Raw genomic sequence first — 23,608 nt, forward strand, 5'->3', positions numbered from 1 at the left:
ACCCTAAAATATTTCTACAATGTATCTATTTTTTGTTACTTTAATCTTTAATTTTTTCCTATATGAACTATTACTATGTTTACTTGTCACCATGATTTAGATGCTTTTAGCTTTTTGCTTTGGGACTCCTGGTATGTACTAATTTACTTGGGGGCACAAACACACACACTTATTTTGTACTGTACTTAAAAAGAATGAAATAATTCTTTTTATACTTGACATCTTGTTACTAAATTTATGACTATCATTTAACTGTCATACTTAATGTGTGTTTGTGCTTTAAACACCCCTGTTATCCTATGTCTGCAGGCCTGCTTTTGCCAATTGGTAATGTTTTCAGTTTTTATTTGTCTATTTCACTATTTCTCTCAGTACTCCAGAGTCTCTTCCCCATATATTAATCTCAAGGTCAGATAGGTACGAAGATATAGTCAAATGTTCAAAGTCTACTAAAGCTCTAGTGACGCTCACCTGGACTGAGGTGAGATGTGTGTCAATTCCCATTCTCTAGTCCTTAGGAGTATGTGCAAGTAAATTTATCCCTGAAAAATTATAACAAGTATATAGTCCTTCTTTGCTAGAAGTAGTACATGGAATTACATAATTTTCAAAATCCATGAATTTCAGTATTTTTCCTCTGTATCTCTATTTGTTGACATTATGATTTATTTAGTCATCACTTGAAATCCTAAGATTTATGTCCTCTCTCATCCCATTGCTGCATCCATAATGTCCAAAAAAAGTGTTGGATTAGTTCAGATGGGGAGGAGTATGGACATAGCATCTTACCACCTTGCAGAGCAGCTTCTGTTGGGAGGGAGGTTCAAGCCAGCTTTTGTAGAGAGACCCAATTTCTGAATTTAGTAGATCTGTACATAAAGTAGAAGTGATTAAAAATTTTCCTCTGCTGGTTTCTTAATTGACTTCATTACAGTTTCAGAGGTCTGGGCTTTAATGACTCATTGATAATTTCTTAAGTTAGCTAATTTCTACATAAATTGGCGATTCCTCCTAGAAGTCCATAATTTGTTCATCTATATTCTTAATTTTCAATGCTGCTATGACTGTGTTTTTTTATAATTTTTTCTAATAAAAACACAATAAATGCTAATGTTTTATGTTTTAAAATGTTTGCTAATAAAGACATTTAGCATTCTAAGGAAAAGGTGAAGAAGGTGCATCAGGCAGAGTCTTGTACAGTTAGCTTTCATTGAAATCAGAAAGTCAGCTTCCTACTCTCATCATAATGAATGTAAGGCCATTTTCTTCTCATCCCCTTAAGTTCATGGACAGGAAACAGCAAATAACCATCCCTGAGTACTAATGCATCTTATTTTGTAAGCAGTTTGTAGGTATTAAATCTTATAAGTACAGATATAAACCTTCCTTTATGTAAATAATTCAATTTGATAATTTTATTTCTTTTGAAAACATAGATATTAATTCACAAATAAATTCAAATTATGCATACTGATATATGAATGCTAATTTTCCCTCATTATACAATTTCTTAGACACTGAGGAAAACCCAGATACCTACAGTTTATATTGTTTTATGTTCTTAATATGTAAAAGACACTGTCACAGAGGAAACAACAAAACAGCTTGTTCATTAGCAAACACAGCATGTAGGTGGAAACAAAGGGACAAAAACAAGACCCTAATTATACCCATGAATTCCTCTTCCATAGATAAAGTAAGAAAACCTTGCTTTCTTCTCAGTAACAGTGTCCTTAAGGGCTTTTGTTAAGAATAGATTTTCCCCTATGTCTCTGACTCAGAATGTAAGCTTCATCATTGTTGCCTAATAAACACAACATGAAATCCCACTAGAAGTCAAATAATGGGTACTTCAAGTGCAATTTTCTATGCGTGTTAAATGAGTAAGTTGAAAATTTTGCCTTTCTGAATCTCCTTTAGTGAGTAGGGGGCCATTACGTCAGATTTTGGACAAGTCTTTGCTTAGATTATAGTCCCATAGAAGAAAAATTATTCTATAATACTGGCTCTCCATAGGATAATTTCATTTTTTTTGTATGCAGAATTTCTTAAGCACCCATTTGAAGTATAGTCCATTATCTCTGTAACTGTTACCTTACTGTGGCTAGACTTAAAAACTGGTGCTTAAATACGTTGAAATTTCAATGACTGTGAATAAATTTAAACATATATGACATATTCTATGAGGTTCAACTACAGTTTATATATGCACTTATGGAAAGGAAACAAACTACGCCTTTATCAAAAACTATGTATTCTTCATTTTAGTGAAGATTGTCTGTGTCCACAAAAAGTACAGAAAATTGAACATGTAATAATGAAGACTTAATATTTGTGCACTGCTGGAGTGCTTTGGATGATTATATTTTAACAAAAGTTAATGGCCAAGTAATGGAAATAATGAGCTGGAGTGAAAATCCAATATGAGTTTGATGAGCGGAACATTCTGAATCAAAATCTACTAAAGGAGAAAATCCCTGTGGAATATTTTACTTCCCAGTACTTCTGGAGTTTATTGGTTTTAGGATGAAAATGGACATGATTGATACAATAACCTAAGTGACTATGTGTGGGTGATCTTCAAAAGTGAAAGTGATGGGGGAAAACCTGGAGATCCCTTTAAAAAAAAACAATAAAAAAAGGAGTCTTTAAAATACTTCATTGCTATTTTCATTAACTCCCCATGTCTATTTATCCATTTGCACATGGCCTTTAAAATGGTAATGGAACAAGTAAATATTTGGTCTGCTAGGACAGGAACCTATTCCAAAGACCCTGAGCTAGAAATAGGTAAGGGAGATAAGATATTCAATGGCAGAAACACATGACAACAGGTTTGGGGCTCTGATGAACAAAGAATAGTGATTTGTGGACAAAGAATGATTAATAACAAACTTATGACACGAAAGATGTAAAAGACTCCTTTAGTCCTGGGGAAAAAAGCCTTAAGTACCCTTTTCCTTAATGACTGGAGAAAGAAATGGGAATGGTAAGCTTTTCCAGACTACTGATAACAGAAATGGACGCCAGTATTCTAAGATTCAAAGGTGTGAATTGTATTAATATGGTCAAATGGTACTAATATGGCCACAAGGCTTTGTGTCCCCATCCAAATCTCATATTGAATTATAATACCCATTATCCCCACATGTCAAGGGAGAGATCAGGTGGAGGTAATCGAATCACGAGGGTGGTATTCTTCATGCTGTTCTCATGATAGAAAGTCAATTCTCACAAGATCTGATGGTTTTATGAGGGTCTATTCTCCCTTTGCTTGGCACTTCTCCTTCCTGCCTCCTTGTGAAAAAGTGCCTTGCTTCCCCTTTGCCTTATGCCATGATTCTAAGTTTCCTGAGGCCTCCCAGGCCACCCTGAACTGTGAGTCAATTAAACCTCTTTTCTTTATAAAGTACTGAGTCTTGCGCAGTTCTTTATAGCAGTACGAAAATGGTCTAAATATAGATATCATCATTACCACCATCACCACTATCACCACCACTATCATCATTGTCACCATATCATTATTATTACATGTGACATCCACTGAGTACAAAGTAGATGTCACACAATAGGCAATGTATTTTACGTACAAAATTTCATTTAATTCTCACAAGCCAGTCAGCTTACACTCTTAATTTAGTAAGATAATAAATTAGGTAACTTGTTGAAACCTCATAATCTACAGGATAATCAGGGCAAGTAAGTCCTCTTTTTATACACTAGTTTATAATTTTACCAACAACATTAAAGTGCTTTGCAAATTATAAATGCTATGAACTCATAAGCAGTCATCATCATTATTAGTAATAATGTGATTTACTATCTGAAGAGATTTCATATTGATCATTCTGTGATATGAGCAACAAACAACTGGAAACAATTCACAGCTCTAATGTAATCCATTTTCTTGTATATTTTAGGTGTATCATTTAGGGCCAAATGAATGAAATCTTGGTAATATATAAGCAAGCAAGAAATTTGTTAATCATATTTCTTCTAAAAGTCATATTATGTTCTTATTATCAAATTTTCAACTTTAGAATAATGCTTTCTAAATTTCCTTAGCAAAATAGATACACATAAAAAATGCTGCATTTTGAAGATACTCACCCCTCATCAACACAAACAAAACTCAACCACGCAGATTTACTCAAAACATGGTAGAAAGAAATAAGCCAAATAATTATTTGGCACTCTGTTGATAAATGGTTAACTATAACCTTCAGTTGTTCTATAATTTTGAATCATTGTATTTACAATTTAGAGTTAAATTTGAGTAACTCTAGATTGAAATTCACCTTTGATATTTTCTGACATATTTTCATATGACTAGATTATATTTTCCTGCAATTAAAACTATATATTACATTTTTATGCCATTGCTCAAGACATAATTTCATGCTATGAAAGTGCAATTGATATATTTTGGTTTTTTAAATTTTTATTTATTTATTTATTTTATTATTATTTCTTCTTTTTTTTATAGCATTTTAGGTTTTGGGGTACATGTGAAGAACATCCAAGATTGTTGCATAGGTACACACATGGCAGTGTGATTTGCTACCTTCCTTCCCATCACCTATATCTGACATTTCTCCCCATGCTATCTCTACCCAACTCCCCAACCCCCACTGTCCCTCCCCTATTTCCCCTGCAACAGACCCCAGTGTGTGATGCTCCCCTCCCTGTGTCCATGTGTTCTCATTGCTCAACACCCACCTATGAGTGAGACCATGCAGTGTTTGATTTTCTGTTCTTGTGTCAGTTTGCTGAGAATGATGGTTTCCAGGTTCATCCATGTCCCTACAAAGGACACGAACTCATCATTTTTGATGGCTGCATAATATTCCATGGTGTATATGTGCCACCTTTTCCCTGTCCAGTCTATCATCGATGGGCATTTGGGTTGGTTCCAGGTCTTTGCTATTGTAAACAGTGCTGCAATGAACATTTGTGTGCATGTGTCCTTATAGTAGAACGATTTATAATCCTTTGGATATATATCCAGTAATGGGATTGCTGGGTCAAATGGAATTTCTATTTCTAGGTCCTTGAGGAATCACCACACTGTCTTCCACAATGGTTGAACTAACAATATTTCTTTTTTTATCTTATTCATTATGATCATTATTATTTTGAGACAGGGTCTTGCTCTGTCATTCATGCTGGAATGCAGTGGCATGATCATGGCTCACCTAAACCACCCAGGCTCAACCCTTCCTCCACCTCAGCCTCTTGAGTAGCTGGGACTACAGGCATGCACCATCATGCCTAAGTAATTTAAGTTTTTTTCTTTCTTTCTATAGAGATGGGTGTCTTGTTGTACTGCCCAGGCTGTTCTTAATCTCCTGGGCTCAAGTGATCCTTCCACCTTGGCATCCCATAGTGCTTGGATTATAGGCACGAGTGCTGCACCTGGCCTGTATGTTTCTTTTATAATATACTATTACATTAATTCCTTTTCCCCAGTATAATATTATTATTTATTTTCTTATATAGAAACTGCCATTTGCTGTTTCAATAGTTCTCTGGAATGAACCTAAAACAGTAAGAGTTAATGAAGGACAAGGCTAATTCATTCAACATTTTTGTCTCAATTGTTATAGGTTGGATGAATGGGGTACATATTTAATGTAGATGATCTGAATGATAACTATATTTATATTCCAATAAAATAAGTAATGATTTGAATCTTTACCCCAGATGTAAATTATACATTAAAAAATAACATAAACTTTTTGAAGTCTTAACAGTTTTCTGACACTTCTGCCTCCAATTAAATTCATATTTACAACTGTAATCAAATGGTTGGTATGTATCATAACAGAGGAACAATCTAAAATTTCCACAAGAAAATAAGTTGTCATTGTAACTGAGACTAGTTTTAAAGAATATAAAATATATACATTTCAAATTGTTAAGTTTCTATTCATAAGTTTAGAAAGTACAATTTTTCAACTATGTCTTCTTGTATTTTGGAATTCTTTCCATTGCTGTGTAAATCTTTGCCACTCATTTAATACTGTGTTATTTTTTTTTTTTTGTAGTGAACTAGATTTTTCTTCTTAGAACCTAGGACTGCTAGATAGAGTAAGAAATAATTCAATAATATGAATGGTATTTTTTAAGTGTGCCTGTCAATTTTAAGAATAAAAATGCACTGTATGTCTGAGCATTGTTATTAATAAAGCCAGTTTATTGACCTAAACATGTAGATCAAGGTAGCCAGAATGCTAAGGAAATGTGACCGAGTCTTGCTTTTACTTAAATAAACATATATATTTTTTACATATTAGCCTTCTTCCTGAAAAACACTTTGACCGGAAGTATTGACATTTAGAAAAAATTGAGTGATCTGAGTTTGAGGTCAATGTATCTTTCTCACTAACCTGAGTGGCTAGCAGTAAAGAAAGAGAGAGAAGCAAGAAAGCTGAAAAATTCACAAACTGTATTTTTCAACATCTGAAAAATAAAAAATTGAGTATGCTTATTTTGTTGTAACAGAAAATTCACAATTTTGTTACTTCTCTCAATATTTTTGCTTTGCTAAAAGAGATCCCACCTAATTTTTTAAACTCACAAGGTGACATTTGTGAACAGTTGATAAAGAACATTCTTATTGTGAAATGAAATAAATAGGACAAACCTCAAATGCCACCCATAAACATAAAACAAAGCCATGCATTTCAGACAGAATGTCTTGCACAGATAAGGCATGCATATTCTCATGACACTGTAAACTTTTAAATACATTCAGAAACAATAACCTAGCAGTGTAAATTATTTGTTCTTACTACGCAACAAGTTTCTTCCTCTTTAATTAGGTTTGTGCAGTTTTTATAAAAATCATATTTTTTGTGAGCAGCAAGCCATTAATATTGAATCATTATTTGAGCAATGCAATCATAGGCAACAATGATCTCACAATTTGTCATTTGCCCCTCACTTCAGAATGAGATATTCTTTTAAAAAACAAGATGTACAACATTGGGGCTCAGAACATCATACCCCAGAATATGGTACTGAATACTTTGTCTTGAAAAGACCTTGGAAGCAGGGTCTTTTTAAACATATCCCATCTGTCTGTTTCCCACTCATCTTTTTCTGTTGAAGATAATGATAGAAACCAGAATTTCTTTCCTCCAAGGGAGATCATAGAAACTATAACTTTTCTTCCCCAAAGCATGCCATAAAACCTAGAAAGATTGACCTTCTCCCTTCTCCCTGGAATTATCTCATGTGAAAGGTGACTTGTCCTACACCTAGAGGAAAGGAATACCACACAAAAAGGCCAAGCAGAAAAATCTGAAAAGAGAGGCCTTGCTGGGTTTCCCCTCTCAGTCTATAACCATTAGCTCACATCCTTTTCGTCCAATATTTCTACAGGGCTTTCTATTCTTCATTAGCCTTAAGCATAAAAAGAGTTTTCTCTAAGTTTTTGGGTCTTCATTTCTGAAGGCCCCTGTGTCATAAAACTTTGATGAGATAAATAAATGTGTTATGTTTTTCTCTTGTTAACCTGTCTTTTGTTATGAGTGTTAGCCTTGATCATTACATTAGGTCTTTTGTTATAAGAGTGCCAACAAGGACACATCCCAATCCCAGGTGATCACGCTTTCCAGGAAGCACAGATCTTTGGGTCTAAACTGAAGCCAGTAATTCCACAAACTATTTCATCTGAGACAGACTATTTAAATCAGTGTTTCTCATATTTGATGAAAACAAAAATACTCTATATATTTTTTTAATTTTTCAAAATGTTTCAAAATTACTTAAGGAATTATTCCAGTGAACCGCTAATGCAGACTTATTTTAATTACATTTTATGTAGATTTGGACAAATATAAACCAAGTCATAAACTCCTTATACTTCTAGATAAATTAAAAACCAAAATGTAAATAATCCTATACAGTATGATTTTGATATAATAGGGGATACTATTTTGTCAAAACTGAATCACCATTAGTAACACCAATATGTCAATAACGGTAGGACACAAAACATTTGAATTTGACACACATATTACCATGTGATGATTTGATTCCCTCATGATTTTTTCTCCCTTTGTACTCCTATGATATCCTTTGGCTTTAGTTGCCAAAGACAAATGTTTACATATGAAATATTCCTCTGCTCATTTCTCATTTGCCTACGGCACGCAAAGTAATCCTATACTATTTTGCATAAACATGATCTAGATAAAAAGATAAGCACTGGCACAAATATCACATGAAAGTATTCTGTCATAATTATCCAGAAGATTCATGTATGTTTTTATATTTCTTCTTAAAATCAACTGAAAACATAACCCTTAAAAATTATCACAATTTGTAGACCTCCAAAACGCAGATGAAAAACAGCAAGAAAAAAACAATTAGCTTAATGAAAGTGTACTTTCTTCAAAGCCTAGTGAAATTTCCGACTTGTACTAAAACCCTATAGAAGCAAAGATGACTGACCAATCTGAAGTCAAACTTCAGGTCCTTACAAAATCGCCATCTATATAAAAAACCATGTATCTATCAGTTCATAAAATACGTCTCACGGTACTATAAGACTCTGTCTTGCATACTTTGTGTGTGTCACCTGCACTCTCAAGAAAGTGTAACGTTAACTTTGAATTATGAAATAGATTCCAACCTTTTGTTCTCTCTAACTGCTCTGTCTCCTTTCTTCCAAGAGATGGTCGGTTTTGGAGAGCCTTGGGGCGTGCACTCTATGACAACTTCTTGGTCTTTGGTAACAATTATCGTTTTCTTCAGTTGATTCAGTGCAAAAGTGGGAGCTGCAGCTGTTAAAAAAATAAATGTTAGTTCTATCAAAAGCAATAACAATAATCTCTAATGGATGATTTATCAAGATTTTGTAACTTTTTCTTCTGGGATGCATTTCTCATAAAATCATAGTATATCTCCCTGTGAAAAAGTCACTAGCTCAAAATTTCACTTATTATTCATTGATATTTATCTTACTACAAGGTATTTCATACAATGATGGGATGATTTAACTCAATGTGGGATCTGCAGATAAAGACTATTTCAAAAAATGACATGCTTTAATTATGATTACCAGCTTCAATTATGAAAGAATAGTGAATGACTTTGGCAGAAGAACAAGAGGGTAACCAAGGGAGTCCATCTGGGCTTCCTTTGGAAAGATGGAGATGACCTGTGAAAAAAGACAATCCTGTGTCTTCTGTTTCCTACCTATGAATCTGAATTTATTTTGTATATTACTTTAATATTATACAAAATTAAATGTTTTATATAATCTATTGTTTAAAAATTAATTTTTAAAAATTGAATTATATTAATTTCAGTTAGCAATTTTATTTATAGTAATTATTCACTTATGTCTGATCATTAATATCAATATTGTGTATAACATAATGTTTATAAAAAGACTTTTGAATCTAACAGAGAACCTGAAAGGTGTCTACAAGTCTACAGTGTCTGTGACATTTATTTTTATCAATCTGATATTATATGTATTGCATGTTTTATATATATCATATAGCAATATAATGCATTTCACAACGTATAAAAAGATGATACATCTACAACTGAGATAGGTTAAGAGATTTTTTTTTTAAACAAAAGGAATTGGCCAGGCATGGTGGCTCATATCTGTAATCACAGCACTTTGGGAGGCTGAAGTGGGCAGATCACTTGAGGTTATGAGTTCAAGACTAGCCTGACCAACACAGTGAAACTGCATCTCTACTAAAAATACAAACATCAGTTGGGTGTGGTAGTGGGCACCTGTAGTCCCAGGTACTTGGGACCTTGAGGTAAGAGAATTGCTTGAACCCGAGAGGTGGAGGTTGCAGTGAGCAGAGATAGCATCACTGCACTTCAGCCTGAGTGACAGTGAGACTGTGTCTCAAAGATAATAAATAAATAAATAAATAAAGTTATGGGAGGTAGTTGCAGAGAACTTTTTTTTTTTTTTGTCTATTGGGAATAGAATTTACAAAAAAAATTTTGAAAATATCTCTCATGAATTATAAGAGTTTGAAAATGTCTCAGGGCTATTAACTAGGTGAAGGCTGAATCAGGCTTTTAATTCAGAGCTATTATAGTGTGAGTTGACAAGAAATTACATTAATATTTGATTGATTAGAATAAAGAAGTTTGAAAAAAAGAATTTGGTATCTATTTTGGATGGATCTGTTGTAATGTGGAGAAATTTTAACTGCAAACATTCATAATTCAACAAATTGCCTTATGATGTATTACAATTAGCTGATATGTAAATGGTAGGTTCCAAGATTCCTGAGATCTTTGGTATTTCTCTTTAGTTATGCTTTCAGAATTTAAATGGGAAATAGAATGTACATTTGGGCTTGTGTCCACTTTGGAAAGACAATGAGTTAGTATATTTCTTTACATTTCAAACATCCTAAAATCAGTTTAGGAAACCATCAAAGTGGGAAAAGTAAAATTCATTCAAACGGCTCGTATAAGCTCATTCTGGGTAGTCTATTTCACTGGATTGATTCTTTCCTGTAGTCTTTAAATAGTGAAGTAGTGAAGAAATGCAGTGCCTGGATTACATTCTTATCAAGGATATAACCCTATGAGATTGTAGTGCTTGATGTCAGGATGCCTTTCACTCTTATGTACGGATGGTATTAGTTGATGCCCCATGAGGAAGCAGTGATTTAGCCAGGAGTCTTGTCCACACAGCTACTGGTAGGAGATGCCTGGGGAAATTATTAAGCATTGCTATGGGAGCACAGACAGGCTGCTGGAATTCTACATTCTGATCTCCTACCCTCAAGGCATTCTTCCTTGGGAGTTAACATATATTTTTTCATGTGATTTTTTTTAACGTGCCATGGCAAAGGTATATTGTGTAAATCTTTTAAGATTAAAACTAAAGTTAGAAAAACCATATGAACAAATAGTTATGGGACAAACTGTACACAATATAAACCTGTCTACTAAAGCTAAAAATAATCAGCAAGACATAGTATTTCTTTTCAAGCCATAAAATAGGTTCTTACACCCACATCATAAAACTTCAGTGGAGTAAAAATTAGAGCATGAAAAGAAGCAAGGTTTTATTTCTATTTCTTTACTTAGAAATTGCATACCTAGAATCTTCAGCTCAGCACTAGCGTAAATGGCTCCATACTTATTTTCAGCCAAACACTGATACATTCCAGCATCTGATTGATTCACATTGTGGATCATCAATACTCCATTAACCATCTCAACCCTACTCTGTAATGAAATTAAAAACATTAGATCCAGAAAGTAAACAAATAACAGGGATTTTACAGGCATTCTATCCTAGACTAAGAAAAAACAAGTTTGCAATTAATGTAGTTAAACATTATCTGGCCACTTAGAAATGTAAATGAACTGTTCATTATTTTATTAAAACATGCCTCATAAATTATAGTCATTTATTGGTTAAAAAATTACAAAGATCTGACAAGTTTTACTTTTGGTTTTGTTTCTAAAGTGAGGTGCCTTTTTTGGTACACTAGTTGAGCTTGTGAAATATAATCAGCAGATGGTGCTTTTATTTGCATTCCTTTTACAAAAGGCAAGAAAGATTCACACAATAGAAAGGATTGAGGTTGTAGACACATGAGATCAAGGTTAAAAATAGTCCAAGTCATAAGAACAATCCCTTTACTATATTGAACGAATTGGGAGTTTGCAATTTTCCCTCACTTCCCAAAAAAACTAACAGAAATAGAAAATTGCCTTGTGACTAGATTCTAAATAAAATTATTGGTCAGACAATATACTTCATTTTCAAAAGAAAGTTAGTATAAAAGACAAAAAATGGAGCATGTGAAAAGTAAGGTAACCTTAAGTCAAGACCGTATTTCAAAAATAAATTTTAAATTTAAAGTATTTTTAAACAACCAGATGTCTTGTCTACTTAATGTCAAGCAAATCATTAAAAAATATCTTAGTGCACATTGCTTTCATTATCTAGCAAAGATACCAAGTAACATTAGATGATATCTGAAAGGCAGCTGGAGATGGAAATAAGTCTATGATAATCATTGACAGTTTCAATAATTTATAGGATTGAAAACATTTTAAAGAAATACTGTATTACTAAAATAATGTAATGAAGTAATTAAAATAAAAAATGCTTATATATTTGTTTCTCTTATTAAAATTTGTGACTAATATATCTCAGACATTGAGCTAAAGTCTCCCTTAATCCCTGTACATTCATCCTTAAAACAAACATGTCCTATTTTATGAATCAGAAAGACTAAAGAAGCCTAGTTTGTCTTGTGTGAAATCTTGCTAAAATTACAGTAGAACAGGTAATAGTTCCCAACAGTACCTGAGGTGAGAAGGGCACTCCATTCTTCAGCCACCGATACGTGGGTCTGGGTTTTCCAGTAGCCTTACATTCCCATCGGAGAGGGCTCCCACTGTCTAACTGAGTGTCATTCAGTTTTTCTACCCAGTGTGGGTAGGCTGTAAGATGTAAGCAGTAAACAGGGATGATTTCATTTCTCAAACACTTCACCAAGTTTAAAATTTACACAGAAAAATTCAATGTATTTTTTTAAAGCAGTTCATTCAACCATAGGTATTTTGAAGAAGATGGCATTGAATTATACACAAAATTCTATTTCCTGTACCAAAAAGATAGCAGTGAAGATACTGTCATGATACAAAATGCTTTTTTAAACTTTGCAGTCTTCTTATGTTATTTTATTTTATTTTTTTGACTTTAAGTGGTTTAATTATCCCCAAGGCACCTGAACCAGTGTAATAGGAAGTCAGGTGCTAGAGTCAGTGCTCTTTCAATGTAGCAGGGCAGCATTCACACGGGTAGAAACACACCAGGTCGCATTACGAAGTAACTACTCAACTCGTATGTGTACATATATCCTGAATGACTTTGGAATAATTTGTGAATCCAGATTTTAGTGCAAAATTTTTCTTTATTTACATTCTTGCAATATAATTTTTTATAAGTTTGCAAAATTGTTACAGAGGAAAAACTCTTTTATGAAGAATGAGATACTGTTGTAATTGTATGAAATCTTAAGATTCAAGTTAAAGTTCCTTTCCACTATTAGCCAATTTTTAAGAAAAAAAATGTTGAATAATGTTGACTTTCTCTACAACTATTCTGTTCAAAACAGTCAAAGAAATACATAAAAAAATATTGCACTGAAATTATTATTTCTCTCTAACAACATTTTTGTCAAAACTATAAAATATTTCTATGTGCTAGTGAGGGCTTTGATCATTCATTCATTTGTATGTTCATTCATCTCATACTACATAGTCCTTGTTTGATCTTAGAGGCTATTAAGAATACAGAAACAGCCAGGTTTTACATTAAAGAGTTTTTCCTGTGGTAGAGGTAGTCTAATGTCATTGTCAAGAAATAGGACAGCATATGAAACGAGATGTTAAACAACTGCATGTTGGGCCAGCATTGTGGTTCATGCCTGTAATATATGGAATTTGAGAGCCCAAGGCAGAGGGATTACATTAGTCTGGAGTTCAAGACCAGCCTAGGCAACAAGGTGAGACCTTGTCTCTACTAAAAATAAAAAACATTATCCGGGTGTGGTAGTGCATGCCTATGGAACCAGCTAGTTGGAAGCTTGAGGCAGGAGGACTACTTGATCATGGGAGGTTGAAACTGCACTGAGCCATGATCATGCTACTGCATTCCAGTTTGAGTGACAGAGTAAGAACCTGTCTCAAAAAGCAAAATAAAAAAATAAAGAAAACTACACATGCATGTCACAATAGTGGGTATAAAGGAGTAGCAGATGTCCCAAGCCAAAGGCAGTTCAGAAGGGAAGATAAAGAGCAAGAAGGAACTCACATTTGTTAAATGTTAGTCCTAGTCATTACCATGTCCTAGACACTAGGTAAATTCTCAATTAATCTTTGTAATATTCATCCTTAAAACAAATATGCCCTATTTTATGAATCAGATAACTTTGAGTTAAAGAAATTTACCCAAGGTGACAAAGTTAGTTACTTGTTTCTAAGTGGGAATTTTGTTTTTATTACCTTATTGTTCTTTTAGCAAATATACTCTGGACTTTAGAAGCCCTAGCACAGCATAGTCAGGATTTGGAGTAATATATTCTGTGATTCAGCTTCTAAGTCTGGAAGCTATCATTCAAAAATCTTACCATAGTGAGTTTCAAATAGTGATCATGATTTTTGTACCTACCTTCTGAAATTATCTCTTTGTCGTTATGTGTCATATATGCTAAACCACTGATAGGAGTGGTGAGATATGCAAACGATATTAAACTCCACTTGTACATGTGTGTTTTCTGTAAACTTCACTACTCTGACAGGATACCTTATACTATGTATGACTCTAGTAAGCCAAATAAATTGGTGTGTTATCTCCCAACACACATTGTATTTTATTTAAACAGTTCACTCTATATACAATGTTCTACTTCAATTCTCCATCTCTTTTAATTCTAATAATTCAACATTTACTCTAAATTAAGCAAGATGTATTAATCACAGCCCCAAAGAAGAGTCCTGTGCACCTCCTCTGAACACCTGTATTTCTTATTCATTTGGGAAATATTCATGTAGTAGCTTGTTACCTTTCTTCTGTTGCTGACTTCAATTGTTACTACATATTTTAGTTGGTTACAGTTTGACAATCACCTAGATAGTGAGATCATTAAGAGCAGAGATGACTCTACACATAAATTTATTTTAGACAAAACAGTGACCTACATATAATAACTGACTAAGATATTTGTTAGACCTGTTTATCTGTCTCTAAATGTACTGTGACTGTGAACCTTTAAAAGAAATTCAAAATAGATCTTTAAAAGTTATAGAAATGAAAAGCTAGAAAAGAAAGAACTGTTAAAATATTCAAATAAAAACAGATTTGACATCTGAGAAAACAATCCATTCAAAATTGGAAGAAAAAAAGTTTCTTCAAACATATTTTGGAATACTCTATAACGTGGCCTAATTTAGAGTCTTGATTGCAAAACAAATTTGTCATAGGAATCAGACATATGATTAATGGCATTAATATGAGTTAATTCTTTTCTTTCTTTAGATTTTTTATTTTGGACACCATCATAGGTACAATGCTTACTCTGAGGGTACAAACATAAATATGCCACCATATCTGTTTGCTATCAGCTCAAACTCTGGTGGGTGAGAGGCCATTAAAATGTTATTCAGATGCACTCTACCAATAATTCTACAAGTAAAACTATCCTGTTACACTGCCCTCAAAATTTTAAAAATGCTATCAATTTGTCAATTCTTGACAGATAAAAGACAGATGGATGCTGTTTCATATTTTGTTGCTTTGAATACTGACTGTACCTGGTTTGTGAATCTTTTGTATCAAGCTACGTTGTTATGCATAAGATTTATACATCTGTAGCTTTATCGCTATGACACATAAAACAGTGTAACTTGGTCATGTCACTTGGCTGCTTCTTAAGATGCCATATGCACTGAGTATATATAAATCCCTTGTTAATTGACTTAATATAAAACTTTGAATCAAGTCCAAATACATATATAAGCACCAAAACGCATATACATACACACACAGACATACACACAGACACACATAGAAGTGGAATTTGGGTTGTAGATCATGTTACAATGAAGTTAAGCTCCACGTTAGAGAAATAAATTCAATGTCATCATTGAATAAACATTAATAACATTAAAGCTATGGGAACTTATGAATTGCTGTCCTTCACAAAATACCTGGAAAATGTAGGTTGTGTTCAATGCTAGATCAGATTGACTTTTTAATAGATGTCTTTTTACACTGCAAGATATTTTATAAACTACTAGGTCTATACTATATGGACTTATTGATAAGATTTTTAAAATAAAAAAATTAAAGACTGGATTAAGACCTGAAACAATGTCTTAGGCTATGATATGGAAAAGACAGTGCAGTACTTGCAAGATTCTTACAAAAACAACCAAATTACTGGTAACATAAAATCAGAAACATAAAAGGTTACATTTAAACTTCTTTTTTTTTTTTTTTTTGGCAGAGTATTGCAAGTATCTAAAGGGCATTGGCTTTGGCTTCTGAATAATAACGTGGGGTGAGCAGACACCAAGACGTGGTCTGCATTATGGAGAGTCTTTCATCTATCTGGGAAAGAAAAACCGCAGGTTGGGCCACATTTAAAACAAACATAATAACTTGTTAAAATCTAGCTTTTGTCAAGCTACCTATTTTAGGGTGTGGAAAACTGAAGAGACATATGGCACTTTAAACCCAGGAGCTGTTAAAGCCTCACCAGATGCACTGTACTTATCCAATACATTTGAGCTCAGATCAGTCTCTGGGTTCCATTTTATAAAATGCTAAGCAGATGTTCATAAAGAAAACTCTTGCTTATTTTCTCTTGTCATTAGAAATTCTGTAACTCTCTACTGATAAATGCTAAGTGTTATCGGCCTCCTCTGTTGTTTCCGTACTCTTAGGTATTGAGGAGTCAACATATTTTATCTGCATAGATCACTTTCATGATTATGACTCTCAGCTGTGGGCCAATGAGAGGTAATGTGCTATAATGGAGAGATTATACAGTTGGGGGTGAATATGGGTTCAAAATCTAGTACTATCATGCCCTTGCTCTATTACATGGCTAAGAATGAGTTATTTAACGGTAATGAGTCTCAGTTGTAAGCTATGGATGGTAATTCCTGTTTCAGTGAGCTACTGTGATGACAGAAGATAATATATATAAATAACTTCCCCCCACCAATCCATTGCCCATGTGTAATGTTCAAGTTCGTTTTCTGGCAACTGTGAATATACATATTGGCATCACTTTCATAGTAACGGTAGAATTCAAGGCAAGAAATTTTTCTCCAAAAAACAGGATTGAAAACTGTCTTTGGGTAGGAAATTACTAGCCAGGAATCTACAATTTTATATCACTTCCTAGAGTAAATCTTTAATATATTTTAATAGGCAAAACATCTTTAAGGATCATGCCTAATATAGATAAACAGTATTTTGAAGAAAGAAAAAAAGAATAAAAACTAATGGCAAGAATATTAACATATCGCACAGTTTTCTCTATCATTAATAAAATGTTAAGTACAGTATATAGTAAGCAGAACTTAATCTGCTCTCCATTCCATTCTTATCTCATGCCTTAGCTCAGGTTCTCATTGTCTCACTGAGAAGTAGCATGCTTCTACTTGGGGGTGGAGGTGGGAGCTGAATTCTGGTGTAATTGCCACTTTAAGTTGGATTCTGTTTCTACTATTTGTTATTAATGGGTCCTGGGGTAACACGTTCCTTAGTATTTTGAGGCCTAGGCTCGCCTGTGTCCAATGGGAGTCCTAATACGTAAGGGTTATTGTGAGTTAATGTATGTAAAGCACCTCGTAGTACAGTAGTGTCTAGAAGATAAGCTCTTGGTAATTGTTAGTTCCTTATATTAGTTCCTTAGTCTTTCCTGACTCTCAACTATTATTCATAGTGGACATTATAAAATGATGTGATACCTAAGCATTAATCTTTAGAACAGTATAGAATCATAATAAAAATATCCATTGTGTGCTGAAGAGAATTCATAGTGCTAGATTAAAAAAAAATAAGAAACACAAAAAGTAGTCTGTTTTAAAAGAGCGTACAATCAAATAACAGATGACAGAAGTCATTAACATTTGTGAGGATACCTTCCAGAGATTTTATGAAGATAAGGAAATCTATAACACCACTCTACACTGAAAATGAAACTGTATTCCTTTACTGGATAGTTAGTACAGTGCAACCTGCTTTTCTTCTAAGCATTCTGGTTACAGGTATATTTCAATACTGATACAATCCTAGTCGAAATAGCAAATATAAACTGTCTAGAGATCACAGTGACTGACTGTCTTTATAGAGTGACAAATTACTAGTTGGTGGGGCACATGATACATATTTAAACTCACAGGTCACACATCTTTATATAATAAGATTTTTTTGTACATAAAATATTTCCCATTTCAAGAACTCATATAATATAAAACTGCTCAAATGATGTCTGTCTTTCCTGCCTCCATCTTCACCCTTCAATTACCCCTTCCCTCCTGACTTTGTTCTTCATTTATCAGTCTTTCATTCCTTTTCTTTTTAACTGAGAACTTTACCAAGCAAGAGTTCCACTTTTATTAGAAATATAAAAACAAAATTGTGTATGATGAGTCAAAACCAGCTCTTTTAGTCAATTATCAGAATCTAGAGGGGATAGAAATAACCAAAGAAATGCCTATGAAAAGCCTATTATCAAGAAGGGTATACTAAGTGGAATATTTATGCAGATTATTCTAAGGTTTGAATTATTTCCAAAATTTTATATTTTAATTTTTGCAAGTTTTATTTCTTTTTTAATGAGTGTTATTTTTAAGACCAATTTATGTTATATTAGACATGTAAGTATACCTTAATTTTAATATATTTAACTACCATGGATTTCTTTATGTGGTATCAGTTGTTGCTTTATATTTACAGTGTAGACACTGAGTTAAAAACAGTAAAACATGTGGCTTAAATTTATGTCTATCATTTATATAGCACTCACTTTTATGATGCTTTCACCAGAAAAAAGGACTATCCCCAGTCCATATTTTAAAACTAATAGCTAAGCATAAGCAATCCTGCAATTGCACTTTCAAGAAAAATCTGTGCTACAGGAAAGATCATGTTTTCAGTACTCTGTGTACATTGACCATTTGGATAAAAAGGGTAGATTCCACTTCTAACAGATAGAGCCCAATTACAGAGCTTAATTCCTTTTATTGAGAGAAGATTCTAAATATAAACCATGTATACAGTGAAACATCCATTCATCATGCTATCCATATCTACTGCCAGTCAGGCAGAAATGATAGCCAAGATCCTATCTACATTTTACAGAGTTTGATGGGGAAGAAAGCCCTCATGTCAAACATGACAGTTTTAAAAGTACAAAAGTTGGATGAATACAAGATAACTGAGATACTTTTATTTTTTATTTGTAATATTTTTTGATACAGGGTCTCACCGGGCTGGCTCACTGCCGTGTTGACTTTCTGGGCTCAGGTGATTCTCCTACCTCAGCCTCCAGAGTATTTGGGGCCACAGGAGTGCACCACCATGCTCAGATAATTTTTTGTATTTTTTTTTTAGAGACAGTTTCAGCTGCCGCGGCCTCCCAAAGTGCTAGAATTTCAGGTCTGAGCCACTGCACCTGGCCACTGAGATACTTTTAGAAGTGAAATAGGACACTGTTCATAATTGTCCCAGGGCAACAGATGCAAAGTGGGATTTTCTAGGGCAAAGCAAGGTGTATGGCCTCCTGACAGAGGTTGGTAGAAAGCCTCCCTAAACATGGGCTAAAGTTAGAGTTCACCTGCACTCAAGATATCTTCCCCACCTGTCACAAATATATGCCAAGTAGCTAACTGGGCCAAGCTGGCTCAGTTTCTCTAGGGAACAATCTAGATGTTTTTTATCTATTCAAAGTGATGCACACTTTGGGCAAGTATGTCTTTTCCCAGCTGGCCTACAGTGCATGACAAGGACAGCCCAGGTTGTTAAAGTAGCACTTTTTCACTAAAATGCACACCAGTATTATGGAGTGAAAGCATTTTCTTATTTATTTATTTACATTTCTGGCAACAGTCATCATTATCTATGAATTAAGTAGCTGGGGTTAAGGGAGGAGCAAGTAGAGTTGTGCTATATAAGAGCCTCAGTCCCCAGAACACACAATCTAATTCTATTTAGGTGAGGGCCATTCTACAGAACACAGAGAAATGGTATTTTCCTCTGTAGCCTTCAGAGTAACAAGCATGCTTTACATTATTTGTGACTTTCAGTAGTAAAGTTCTGGTCGAACACTTGTCTTTCAGTATCAGATTTTTATCTGAACAGAGGGATGGTAATATTTCAAACTGTTGCTGTGAGAATAAAATCACCATGTTTTTAACAGTAATCTTTGCTCACTGGGGTACACAATTTTTTTTTCCTCTATGACTAGAGAACTGTCTTCATGATCTGTATAAGGAATTATGAACAGTTATAAACTTTGTGGATTTCATCCAAATACAGTATTCATGGCCTAAAAACAATCAAACCAATGCTAATATTTCAACCATAGAAATTTTCAAATGGCTATGTCCTTTTCTTCCAGGATGTGTTCCCCTGTTTAGCCTTTCCCTATCCTCTCTAAAGCTTTCCCTGACTTCTCTGAGTAGAATGCAGTAGACTCTGTATTCCCATAGTCCTTTCACATGCCCTTATCACTGCACACAGAATGCTCCACTCCAGTGTAGGGTTTGCTTTTGATCTAGTCCAGTGGATCATGAGTTACTTCAAGGCTCTATTGCTAGCATGCAGAACAGTAGGAGGCACTTCATAAACATTAACTGTATCAATGAATGAATGGATAAAATGTGCTATGCATAATCAATTTGGTTAGAGTGCTAAATTCCTAAAGGAGTTGTTGAAGAAAGACTGGCTGAATTCAGATATTAATATTTTAAAATACTTTTTAGGAGTTCCTGTAAAGGGCATGAAGCTTTTAGAACTGATCTTGAGGCACAGGGACAGTCATGGTTTCCTGGAGGAATCAGCCAACATGAAATTTGGAAAACTGTCTATTCAAATCATCTGTATTTGCTTATATCAATGCTCTAGCCTATTGCTTCTTTTTTTTTAGTGACTTCATCTAAAAATGAGAATACCCTAACTTGCCCATTACATATATTGGAAGTCAAATATGAAAAGTGCAAACAACTTTTAACTTTAGAAGATGAGACTATAACAACTTTTGAAACAGATTTTTCTAATTCCTAGACATAACCTGGTTGACTGGGATTTTGGGACAATATAAACCCTTGCAGGCTGTAGGGGCTTATTTATCATACAGATATATTAATTTAGACCACAGGTCAGTAAACATATTCTGAAAAACGCCCAGCAGCAAATATTTGGGCCTTTGTAAGTCAGCTGGTCTCTGTCTGTATTTAATTCTGCCATTTCCAGGCAAAAACTGACACAGGTGATATGTAAACAAGTGGGTGTGACTTTGTTCAAACATCATTTACAAAAAATGGCACCTGGGAAGGGTTGATAGATAGTAGATTGGAAACTGTGATTCTGGCCTAGTTCTAGAATAAGGTAATAAGTTTTGTAAGATTTTTAATGTATCAGAGGATAGTGCTGGTGCCAGGAAAATAGCTCATTTTTAAGGACATAAATTCTGTATGCTGTACAAAGACACTGAGAATTCCCCATTCATTTATAATTTAAATCACACCTTTGTGTAGGGTAACTTTACATGATGCCTTACCATACAAAAGAAGTATGATTATGAATTATTATTTGGTTTTTATGTATTTAACAAACAATAGTTAAAGTTAATTTCCACTTTTAGTTTGACTTTTGGGACTAGAGCAATCATGCTTTGTTGAAAACACTTACTGTATACTTGTAATTGTCCACGAAAGGAATTTTTTCCACGTGAGTTTTCAGCTCTGCACTCATAAATGCCTGCATCATCCAGTTGTACATTTGGTATTTCCAGCACTGCCTGAGATTTCCGCAGACGTGCCTTACTAGGAATATAACCATTAACCTTCATCCATGTGATTGTTGGAACAGGGCTACGATAGGGAACAAAAATACTGTTAATAACACTTTCCACTGTTAGGAACACAGATTCTGTTATCTGGTAATTTAAGCACTTAATAGGCTGAGTGCAATAAAATATAATCATGATTAAGGACCATGTGCTGGTTGATATACTTCACTTTCCATTGGGGTTGTCTGGTAAGGAGTCAGATGATACAAAGATAGTTTCCTTTCCTTTCATATTTCAGGAAAGTAATTCAAAGACAATAAGAATTGTAATCAATTATGATTTATTTTTAAAAATGTTATATTTTTGTAAATGACAAGAGTAATTTGGCAAAACTACTAATATGTGCTTATTGCAATGAGTGAAACAAAAGGGTTATGAATTAAGTAAACTAAAAACTTGTCTTGCCACCAACCCTGCAAATCCTACTTTCTGGCCAAATAGCAAATACGATGTACGCATAATCTCCCACTTCATCTCCATGAAGCATACGTTCACACATATAATGAGTTATTTTTGTTTCATTATTTTTAAAATATAAATTTTGTATATTTGCTATTTTACTATCAAAAAATCATATTCAGTAAATATTTGCCTGGCTTATTCTGCTTAATAGTTGCATATTATTTCATCGTATAGATGTACCAGGTTTAATCAACTGTCCTCTTGTAGGTAAACAATGAACACAGCTGCAGTATTTTCCTCTTTCTTTTTTAAAAATTTTTATTCTTATTTTTTATTTTTTGAGACGGAGTCTCGCTCTGTCAGCAAGGCTGGAGTGCAGTGGTGTGATCTCAGGTCACTGCAACCTCTGCCTCCCGGGTTGAAGCAATTCTCCTGCCTCTGCCTCTGCCTCCTGAGTAGCTGGGACTACAGGCACAGTGCCATCATGCCCGGGTAATTTTTGTATTTTTAATTAAGATGAGGTTTCACCATATTGGCAAGGCTGGCTTCGAAATCCTGACTTCAAGTGATCTGCCTGCCTTGGCCTTCCAAAGTGAGCAATTACAGGTATGAGCCACCATGCCCCGCCTGATTTCTCTTTTTATAATCACTAAAAATCAATGCTGCCATAAACAACCTTGCACATATTTCATGTAGTATTGTATTTTCTCTAGCAGTCATTCACAAAACTTGGTCTGACAGATCAAAGGACATGCACATTTTTCATCTTAATAAGTACTGTCAAATTGTTTTTCAGTAATATAGTAGCACTTTCCCTACCTATTGATAATATGTGATACTGTTTCCCTGCATGTTTGCCAGCATTGCATTTGATGAATCTGCTTAGTTTTGTTAGTCTTCATAGGTTAAAAAATATTTTATTGCTTATTTAATATTTTCCCAAACTCTAAGGATGTTGAACATCTTTTCATAATTTTACTGGCCATTTGCATCTGCATTTCAGTGACTTGTTTATGTCATTTTTCTTATTTTGCTAGGTTTTTATTTGCTTATCTGTGTTCTTTAATTTCTCAGAGTTATTTGCATTTGGGGCATTGAACTATTCTTCCACAGTGTACTATTAGCTTACGATGGTTCCTGTAACACAATTTTAATAACATTTTTTTTTGGGAAAAAAGAAACATGTCTATAGTTTCCCGCCTGACTTCTGATTTTTTTCTTGTTTAGAAAATTTTCTACAAACCTAAGCTTGTGAGTATTTTCTGAAGTATTTTTGGTAGCATTTTCTATGGATCTTTCATGCATCTAGACAATATGTGTTTATTGGCATGAGATAGGGAATGTAACTTATTATTTCAGCATCATTAAATAAGTAAAACTCCTTTTCCCACAATATTTAAAATGTTGCTTTTGTCATATAATTTGTTCCCACATACTTGAATCTGTTTCAGGCGTCTCAGTTCTGTTCCACTGATTTATTTAGTACTATTTCTATTTAATACACTTCATGCTTTGGACCCAGGTGACTTTACAGTTTGATTTCTCACTGCTTCTTTCCATATTTCCTGACCCAGAAACACATCCCTCTGTGTTTCCAG

General features: G+C 33.9%; 1 protein-coding gene across 2 annotated transcripts in view; it reads right to left on the reverse strand.

The window, feature by feature from the left end:
* The window catches only part of CNTN5 (contactin 5), a 1,452,729-nt gene that overhangs the window by 308,952 nt on the left and 1,120,169 nt on the right, over window positions 1-23,608 (reverse strand). For both annotated transcript variants that reach the window (XM_002754648.7, XM_078339900.1), the window contains 4 exons: window positions 21,449-21,630; window positions 12,323-12,459; window positions 11,100-11,229; window positions 8,642-8,792 (listed from right to left, as the gene is read on the reverse strand). In XM_002754648.7, the coding sequence (XP_002754694.4) occupies window positions 8,642-8,792; window positions 11,100-11,229; window positions 12,323-12,459; window positions 21,449-21,630 (600 nt within the window). The remainder of the gene's footprint in view (window positions 1-8,641; window positions 8,793-11,099; window positions 11,230-12,322; window positions 12,460-21,448; window positions 21,631-23,608) is intronic.

Source organism: Callithrix jacchus, chromosome 10 (genome assembly GCF_049354715.1).
Source record: "Callithrix jacchus isolate 240 chromosome 10, calJac240_pri, whole genome shotgun sequence".
In the NCBI taxonomy this organism is placed as follows: Eukaryota; Metazoa; Chordata; class Mammalia; order Primates; family Cebidae; genus Callithrix; species Callithrix jacchus.